Source organism: Rhyacophila brunnea, unplaced genomic scaffold (genome assembly GCF_057557595.1).
Source record: "Rhyacophila brunnea isolate RB1 unplaced genomic scaffold, BYU_Rbru_1.0 scaffold_22, whole genome shotgun sequence".
NCBI lineage: Eukaryota > Metazoa > Arthropoda > Insecta > Trichoptera > Rhyacophilidae > Rhyacophila > Rhyacophila brunnea.
In genome coordinates, this window is record NW_028232882.1 from 30,549,127 (window position 1) to 30,559,491 (window position 10,365).

At 35.1% G+C, this 10,365-nt stretch overlaps 2 protein-coding genes across 2 annotated transcripts in view; one reads left to right on the forward strand and one right to left on the reverse strand.

Moving 5' to 3' along the window:
* gw (trinucleotide repeat containing adaptor protein gawky) overlaps positions 1 to 602 on the reverse strand; it is a 56,501-nt gene extending 55,899 nt beyond the window's left edge. Inside the window, exon 1 of the mRNA XM_085949437.1 lies at positions 470 to 602. The gene's annotated coding sequence lies outside the window, so the exon portion shown is untranslated. The remainder of the gene's footprint in view (positions 1 to 469) is intronic.
* Positions 603 to 3,098: 2,496 nt separating this feature from the next.
* eIF3i (eukaryotic translation initiation factor 3 subunit i) lies at positions 3,099 to 4,394 on the forward strand. Its single transcript, XM_085950041.1, has one exon. The coding sequence runs from the start codon at positions 3,214 to 3,216 to the stop codon at positions 4,201 to 4,203; it is 990 nt and encodes a 329-aa protein (XP_085806167.1). The 5' UTR covers positions 3,099 to 3,213; the 3' UTR covers positions 4,204 to 4,394.
* Positions 4,395 to 10,365: the final 5,971 nt, after the last annotated feature.

Genomic DNA, 10,365 nt, shown 5'->3' on the forward strand with positions numbered 1-10,365 from the left:
AGTGGATCGTATTACGGGCGAAAGCTAGCAAGTGTGTGTAAGGAATAGTGGGCAGACCATTTTGATACCACAAGAATACAGAATAAAGCATACTTTCGCCCGATCTCTATACTACGACCGCTTATACATGCATAGAGTGCCTACACACAAGCGTACACATAAACAACTAGACTAGAAGAACATTATTTTTACAGCAAAGATCATCCTCGTATTTTTGTATCATTTATCACTCCACTAGTATATTCACTAATATTATAAACGATAAGACACAAAGGCCTGGTTGTTAAACAGTAAAATTCTAATCCTACATCACATTTTCAGGTAATTTAAGAAAGTAGTTTGAAACCCATTATTTACATCGTGGATTTTTCACAAACCGACGCCATTTTAGATTTCATCAATGGGAATAGAATCGTTGTTAATTTTTAAGTTGTGAGCATATAAAATTAATAATTTCTGGAAAGTTTACCTTTGATGAGTTTTCTTCACAATAATCACAGTAAAGCATTAATATCCGTAACCACAACACTTTTTAATCCCGCACCAAACAAGGACGAAAGAAACGGGACATTGAAATACTTCGACTACTTCCGTTAAACTTCGCAAATCTCCGCTCGACTAAACGTACATAGGTAGGGCAAACGCCATCTGTTTCTTTCTCTCGCGTAGCTTTCGATAGAGACAACAATACACAAATCGGATATTTGGTGTTTACATTTTAATAAAATCATTGGTAAATGGAAATTCATATTTCATTGCTAAAATTATACTAGTGACCATTTGCATACTTTTTACCAAACTATGTACCTAGGTAGGTATCAATTTTATTTTACAATACCTATGAAGCGTCTCATAATAATTATTATTATGTGAGACCAAACGTCTTGTACTTTTTTTTATTAGACGCCTCATATGTAAGTAATAATGTTTAAAATGTCGATTCGATACCAATGAAATCATAAAGTTATTTAACAACGCTATAATAATTATTATTATTGTAATCATTAGGTAGGTACTCTATTTTTATATAGGTACCTACCCACAACGTGACGAGTCAATAGTTTATAAAATATAATATAATAGTTGTTTTAAATAATTTGTAAATAAATGGATTAAAGACCGTCCAACCAACCTGTCCTTGCAAGATATATGGACAGTTAAAAATTCATCGAAAATATACCGGAATATGGAAAAATTATGTAGTAGGTAGTGTTCTTCGCCTTTATGTGCGGTGTCGAGTCATGGACCCAGTGCTGCCATATTTTGAAAGAGGAATTATAGTACAGAGCCTCCAAAATTATAGTATTTGGAGATAAAATATAGTACGCGTTGTCATCTGTTGAAAATGAAAATTTTCCCGATTTTTCATAGTCGGCTTGTTTTTTTTAGGAAAAATATTTCGCCGCGGGCCGCGCACGTTCCCAAATTTTCATGGTCGGCTTGTTTTTTTTAGGAAAAATATTTCGCCGCGGGCCGCACGTTCCCAAATTTTCATGGTCGGCTTGTTTTTTTTGGGAAAAATATTTCGCCGCGGGCCGCAGATTTCCAAATTTTCGAAGACCACTCGATTGCGAAATGGCAAATGCAGAATTATAGTACTTTTATATAAAATTATAGTACGATTTTCAAAATTATAGTATTTTGGGCGTACTATACCTATTTTATATCGTACATAGTACGCGGACCAAAATTATAGTACAAATACTATAATTATAGTACGGTTGGCAACACTGCATGGACCCCGTGGGAGCGGAAAGTAACATTGATGCCGTTGAAATGTAGCGTTGGCGCCAAAATGTTTCGTAGGTAGGTACTTATTTCTTAGACCAGGGGGAGGCAAACTTTTTGGATGGAGGGCCAAATTCAAGAATTCAAAATGAGCGGCGGGCCGCAAGTAAAATACCATTTTTAGATATACACTATTTATTATCACGAAAAATAAACATTACAAAGAAATTAATGAGAAAAATGAAATTGTTGTACATTTTTAAACATTTTTTTAAATTCAGGTGTTAATTTTGTAGTTGATATTCTCAAAACTGCTTGTAAATGGGCATCGGAGATATTTGATCGTAAAGAATTTTTATTGAGGTTCATGATCCAAAATGTTTGTTCACATAATATATAGGTTGATCCAAAAATAACGAACATTTTTCTTGCATAATCTTTACGTTGGTCAATTTTTTTTGAATTAAGGGCATTGTAAAATTTGGAGATTTCTTCACGGCGATGCAATTCTCTTAAATCAGTCTCACACTGCAGATCAATAATCTCAAGTTATAGCTCTGTCGGTACACTATCAATATCTATTGAAAATGGATCGCGTAGTATTGCTAAACAAATTTTAATCTATTGTCAATATTTTTTTAAAAATATATAAAAAAGTTATTCGTTATCAAAAGTACAATTAATGATATCGGGCCGCAAAAAAATACACGACGGGCCACATGCGGCCCGCGGGCCGCAGTTTCCCCCCCCTGTCTTAGACAGAACACAGGATAAACCAATTTATCAATTACTTATATACTTTAGCATTTTGTAGTATTATGGAGATATTATTCGGTGCATAGGTACCAGATTATTTGGAGAGACTGGTGGTTTTGAATAGCCTCTAGAGAAGACGAAGCAGAGGAAGAGCGTTGGCACGCTAGGACGAACGAGTAAAACAGCTTATTAGAGGCAGCCTTCACTCTGAAAGAAATACAGACCGAGACTGGTGAAGAGTCTTGGTCCCTCTGGAGATGGCTGGATTTCAAGGTGGTCACGATCTTCAGACACAAGGGTATGATCAAGAAAATGGGTAACTAAATATTCTTCTGTGACTCAAATTCCGTTGTTTTTCAATTTCATGTGAGAGTGAGAAAGTGGGGCACGTTAGAAAACCACAGACTTACTCAAAAGTGGATCAGCTCTCTAGGAATTATATTATTTATCACTATTTTGATGTTAATGAAGAATATAATTAATGAGTAAAAACGATGTCTTTAAATTGAAGGGATGTGAATTATTAATTTCTTTAAATTCCTAATTAATTAACTATAGGTATTTAAACCAACAATTTTACTTATTTACCAAAAACAATAACTTTATCTATGGTTGAATACTGACAGCATTTTGCTCTTTTATTGTCTATGGTGACATTACGATTCACGATTTACATACTTTTGGCGTGCGCCACGTTTTTTAGTGATTAAAGTAATATTAATTTGAGCTATGAAGCCGTTAATGTTACAGGGGCACGAGCGTGCTATAACCCAGATAAAGTATAATCGTGAAGGCGATTTGTTGTTTTCAGCCGCTAAGGATTCACAGCCCAATGTATGGTGGTCATTGAACGGCGAGCGGTTAGGAACCTTCAATGGCCACAGCGGTGTCGTATGGTGCATCGATGTCAACTGGCATTCCACAATCGTGATAACCGGAGCCGGTGACAGCTCCTGTAGGCTGTGGGATTGCGAAACTGGCAAAGAAATCGGCATGATCGCAACAAACTCCTCAGTGCGTACTTGCGCGTTCAGTTACAGCGCCAACCAGGCCGCGTATTCCACCGACAAAGCCATGAAAAAGCCGTGCGAGGTATTCATCATCGACACGCGCAACGTTGACGAGTCCACACAGAGTCAGTCACCGATTCTAAAATGGGAAGTGAACGATTCGAAAGTTTCGTCGATTCTCTGGGGCTCTCTCGACGAAGTGCTCATTACCGGCCACGAAAATGGTGAAATTGGTCAGTGGGATTTGAGGACTGGCAAAAAAGTTCAAACTATCAAAGAACACCAAGGAAGTATTAACGATATGCAAATGTCACGAGATAATACGATGTTTGTGACAGGCAGTAAAGATCATTCCGCCAAGCTCTTTGATTCGAGCTCTCTTGAATTATTGAAAGAATATCAAACTGAAAGGCCCGTCAACTCAGCCGCTATTAGTCCAATTCTAGATCATGTCGTGTTAGGAGGAGGACAGGATGCTATGGAGGTAACCACTACATCTACGAGACACGGAAAGTTTGATTCAAGATTCTTCCATTTGGTGTTTGAAGAGGAATTTGGCAGAGTGAAGGGACATTTCGGACCGATCAACAGTTTGGCATTCCACCCCGATGGCAAGAGTTACGCGTCTGGCGGAGAGGACGGTTTCACAAGGGTGCACACATTTGATCAATCTTACTTCGACTATTCATTTGATTACACCAGGGATTAATATTTTAATTAAATTAATTATTGTGGTAAAGAACTGTCTTATGTGTGCATCGGAAAGAACTGTGAAAGTCTCAAAAGGATAATCTTTGTATTATTATAAGTGGACATGGTACTGCTTTGTTATTAAAACACAATTTATATCAGAATGTTATACAATATGTACATTTTTTGTAATAAAAGCGTGTCCATGAATGTTGTGCTTCATTTTTATGAAACCAAATTTAATTTGTTATTTTTATAGGAATACTAGCAGTATCACCCGGCGCTGCCCGGGAGTGGAATGGTGTAATATTTGAAAATAAAAATTCTAAATTTAATATGTAGAGTGCAAAGGATTGAATTTAAAAAAGTAAAAGTAATATTACAGATTTTTAACATAATATACTTAGTACTTTATTTTTGTACATTTATTGCATTTAAATATCTTAAAAAGTAGTACATATTCAATTTATTATTTTAAGGCTTTTCTGTATACAGGAGGACCTCGACTTTCGCACATAATTGGTTCCTTAAAAGGTGTGCGAATGTTGAATGTTCGAAAGTAGAGGGAAGTAAAAAAAAATTAAATTGTGTGTACCTATTCTGAAATATTTATTTATCAAGTAAATATAACATGTTTAAGAGACACGTTTAAGTGGGGTTTGCGGGTGTTTCCCTTAAAAAGTTATCAAGAGTACCACTCTTCTTTTTCTTATTTTAAATGGTAAATTATTAACTTTACAATATTGCTTAACTGCTGGCACGAAATGTAAAGTGGGCCAATCTTTTAATATTAACGCAGTAAACCCAGGCTTTTTTATTTGATTACTGGAAGCAATTCTTTATCCTCCCCTTTCAATGCTCTGGGATTTTCTGGTTGATAAATTAACATTGGCATCAATTTTAAATCACCAGCCAAGTTTCCACCAAGAAGCAATGTCAATCGGTTTTAAGAAGGTTTATGCCCAGGGGCAACTGATTTTTCCTTAGATAAGAATGTACGACTAGGCATTTTTTCCAAAATAAACCTGTGTCATCTACATTAAATATTTGGCTAGAGGAATATTCTCCGTCTTCAATAATTTTGGATAATGAGGAAATAAATTCTTTTGCAGCATCTTTGTCCGCATCAGCCGATTCTCCAGTGAATTTAATATAAACCAACCGTTACTTGCTTGAAAAATCGTGTTAGAATCTTTTTTTTCTAGCCTTCCAATCTTTGTACAAACTAAGAGCCTTCGCTTGAATAATTGAAATATTCAGAGGGACATCTTTTTGATGTTGGTCGTCGATCCATGATGACAAAAATTTTTCCATTTCATCCATAACTATGCCGTGTCTTTTGGAAACAACATATTTCCACAATTTTGAACGTATTCCTTAATTTTATTTTTCAAAATTGAACATATCGTAGTAGACCTGTTTGTATCATACGAACGTCCGATTGAAGCAAAAGATTCACCGCAATCAGAACGTCATGTGATGTTTATAAGTCCTTGATTTCTTTTTGTTCGTATCAACACTGCAGTTTTTCCGTTTCTCACTCATGTTTATAAATTTTTAGGGTGAAATATTTAAAATGTAGAAAATCAGCAAAACGCACAACATGACACGCCCGCACGCGCTCCTGCGCAAGACTAAACTTATCGTAGCTAGCTCACAAGCAAAGTGACGGGTGCGAGTAGGATGCAAGTGACGCAAGAAATTCACTTACTTGTGAGCGAGCGAGAAAGGGATATCTTAACCCTAACCTCACGGTCAGCGCGACGTTTCAAAAAAACGTTTTTTTTGAAATGTGCGAAATAGCGAATTGTGCGAAAGTCGAACGTTCGTAAGTCGAGGTCCGCCTGTAATATAAATATCCAATCTATCATTCCAGGGCTTTTCGATATACAATATTTTGTGGCTTTTCCATTTGGTGTTAAAATATAAATATAGATTTTTACTATTTCTCACTCTTGATGCCGCTACATGCAATTGTCCGTGAGTGAAGCATTCCGATCTAATGTAGCAACACTGCGTTGCGCCGGCTCGGTTGGCTCCCTGCCGATAAGCGATTTGAATAACACAATTATTTGCATCTAACTTTGCCATTTGACCTCTGATCGAGCTGAAATAAACGCCAATATTTTTTAAATGTACACATTCTACCGACATTTTCAATAAAAAATGGGGGTTGCAGCACTAACTTCCGCGTTTCAAGGCCCTGTACGCGGCGGCCTTTTCCGCAAAAACTGTGTCCGGGGTGCAACGAGTAAATCTAAAATTCGAGACCCCGACCACACACTCCCGCTCGTCGGCCTCCGTCTACTGCCCAAATTTTGTCGAGATCCAACTGTCCATGTGGATTTGTATAAAGAAAAACCGAAAGACAGTACAAACATCCAAATATATTCTTCAAATTATAGTGTAGATTGGACTGCATTAAAGCCTAGTTCAGTCTAATATACCATATGGCCGCATAAAAATTGTACAATGGTTGTATACTTCTGCCAGTATACAAATGCATGTGCAGAATCATTTGTTGGAAAATTAACGCGTTTTGTCTGCAAAAACGCAAATGTGAGTCTTGTCAATTACATTTCATGTCTCATTTTGATCAATTAGGTCATTTGAGTCAGGAAAAACGAAATCCTCATCAGGAAGTATGCTCTGATTTGCTCCTGTCTTCAAAGTGTTCAAATTACATTGGCTGAATGGAAACAATTTTTTGACAATGACATGAGCAGAGATGATGGTGTACGAATGATTTACGGCCAGGCTCATGCATGTCTAAAACATTGCTATCAGATTAAATGTGAAAAAAGTTCACATTGTACAAAGTCGCACATCATGAGACTGAATATTATCCATGCATCACTACTTCTGATAAAACAGTAAAAATTTCACCCAAGCATGGCCTCATTTGTTTGTTTGTCAGAGCTTTGTTTTCCATCCACGATGAGATACCAAAAACATTGGCATTCGTGTAAAAACAATATAAATATATTTTGGTCTAGACTAGGTGTTTCACCTATTAAGCCGGCTCGCACATCACAACTCGCCTTGTGTGCCTGACGGCCATAAATCAAAACCTCCGAGACTGCCGGCGAATGTTGCATGATCACAACCTCGCACATCTGACAGTCTGGAGAGAAATGGCCGATTCGGCAGCTGTGTGCATGCGCGGAGTCAATATTGGCTGGACATCGACATGCAGGCTTTGGCCAATGCAACTCGACGCATGTCGCAGAGTCGAAGTTGCATCGGCCAATCTGCGAAGCTCCATTTGATAACGTTTGTTTCTTGGTTTACGATGACGTCACATTGACGAATTCGTCGTAAGACGCATGCGGCGAGTTCTGATGTGCGAGCCCACTAAGAGATAAACTCTGATAAAACATTTTAGAATGTTGAACCACTTCCACATCAAAAGTTGCGATTTCATAGACATCTATTAACGAAATTACGACCTCACTTGAGATAAGAATGCAATCCAATACAGATTACCTTCGAGGGCACTTAACCAGATGTCACTATAATTAAAATAATTACATTTTAATAATAAATATTCTAAATACCGATATTATTACAGTACTATGCCGCAATTAGTTAATTGGTAGTAATTAACGTAAGAATTGGTGTAATTACGGCAAGTAAGTTCGCTTTCGGCAGTTAACAGTGGTATACATATAATATATTTAAAATACATTATATTTTATTTCAATTAGGCTTGCTTCATATTTTGGTTAATTATTTTAAATTATTTGTGGGATTTAGGGATTTTAATACCGGTATTCAATTATTTATCGATACTGAAATACCGGTTTCAAACATCCAAAATACCAGTATGTTTTTCAAAAATGAATTTAGTGTTATTTTTTCATTACTTACTAGGTACTATAAATATTGTATATTAAATTTAGTGTAAGTATAAGTTTCATGCTGCCAAAACGCAAATATATTGACTGAAACCTACAAAAATTAAATAATATTAAATTGAAATTCCTCAAATATACATGCAAATATCCTCAAACTATTGGTCAAACGTTGATAGTGTATCGAACAAATGTTGAAACTTTTGTAAAAATTAGCAGTTCTAAAACATATGATTTATACATATTTACAAACGCCAACATAATAAATGTAAGTAGGTACTTCAGGTTGCTACAAAATTGTGTTTTAAATTGATTTTAATAGTAATATTTATTATTAAGTACTTCTTTGTTTCTATATTATGTTTTGATGAATACCGGTATTGATATATTCATTCCGTATTGCAATCCTTACACACATCACATGCCAATACTATTCTTATTAGATTAAAATAATGCCGTTTCTCGCCACCTCCTGGGCATAATGGTTAAATAAATAAACATCTTCGTTTATTAAATATATGTAAAATAATGTACAGTATGATATTGTTTTTCTTCATTCTCAACGCTCTAGCGAGCGGGTTTGACCATTTTTATCCCTCACCAATTTTCTTCAGTTTCCATCTTGTTTCAGTTCTCCACACAATGAATCCACGTACCTTTTGTGCGCTTCCACTGATTTATCAGGTTCTTTGCTACCCTGTCGACTGGCATTCTTACATAGGCCCTAAAATCACTAAGTCTTGAAGAAAAACTTCTAGATCGCGAAATTGTGAGTTTGGATAACTAATAGTTTATAATAGACCTACATAAGTACCCTCAAGTCGCTAATATTAATTGTTAATAATTGTCAGATATTATTTATTGAGTTGTATGGCCTTTAATTATGTAAGTTTCAGGCATTTCTAGTGAAAAACGTTTTATTAATTTTTGGTTTGGGTTAAAAGTTATCCCCATCCACCTTCCACTCTTGAACAAAGGCTAACAGAATAGTCCACAAATAATGATCATTACAAGTCAGTTAAGATACCTACCTTGACATTTCAGGGATCGATATGAGAATGCCATTTGGAGCAAAAACTAAAAGACACTTGTGTACTGACCTGCCAAGTAAAAAGACTGTTTTTCTTAGACTAGGTATATACTGTATAGACTCCGCGTATTGTTTTACTAAGTAAAACCGTGTTCCGTGGGTTTCGTTGTTACCTGTGGTTGGTGGAACTTACCTATGAAACGTAATACCATCGTATTGCTTCTCAGTACGGCTACCACATTTAAATACAACAATATTGTCTACTGAATTAACTAAAAATAGTCACATACCACTAACTTAACTAACGAACTTTATCACAAAAACTATAACTTTCAGTGATTAGTTTGGATGACTGTAATCATCCAAACTAATATTTACTGGCTGTGTACAAAATCGTTGACCTTCTATCTTACTCTAACGCATATTTCGGAGATTATAAGCATGCAAATGCTTTCTTATTCGCACTTATGGTTCGTTTTTGTTCAGGCCTTGGCCTTTTTACTTAGCACTGTCTATTGAGAGATTATGTAGTTTAACTCTTTTACTCCCAGCTGATTTAGCCTAGCATATGCGAAAACTCCCAAGCGTTTTTTGACAAAAAATCGTCGATTTAGTTTTTTTTAAATAACTAATTCTACACATGTTTTAAAAATTTGAAACTTTTTTTGTGTGTTCTCAATGGTGTATAAAGCAATAATAAGTAATAATATTGATAGCTAACATCAATAAAACAAAAGAAAAAAATAATGTATCAATATTTATTTAGAAATGAACGGATAAAACTATGTTTGAACAACAAAACAAGTGTAACATTTTTTTATTTATAATTGATTTATCAAATTTTATAATATAATCTATCCTTATGTAGGAACAGAAAAAAAAATAAACAAATTATTATTTATCTATGAAATAGAATTTTTATAAAGTAATCAAGAAAAATCATATAGTGTCCAAGGTATTCAAGAATATTATTCAATTCACGAAATCGCAAGAGAATTCGATACAGTATCAACGACTAACTGATATGAGTGATATGGAATGAAGTAATTTCAAAAAATAAGTCTCAAAGCACTAAATCATTTATAATAATATTTATATTCATGTATTTTTTCACCATCTTACCAAAAGTACAGTGGCATCCATTGTTAGTTCAAAAATTACAAACTTCATTTTGTAATGTGATATATGAATCATAAAACAACTAAAAGAAATATCAGAATTTAAAATGTGTCATAAAAATAATGTTTTATTATTTTTATGACCCTCTTTGGTCTCAAGTTCGACAGCAGAGCAATTA

Coding starts and splice junctions, on each gene's coding strand:
- eIF3i (XM_085950041.1), top strand. CDS start 3,214: ATGAAGCCGTTAATGTTACAGGGGCACGAGCGTGCTATAACCCAGATA.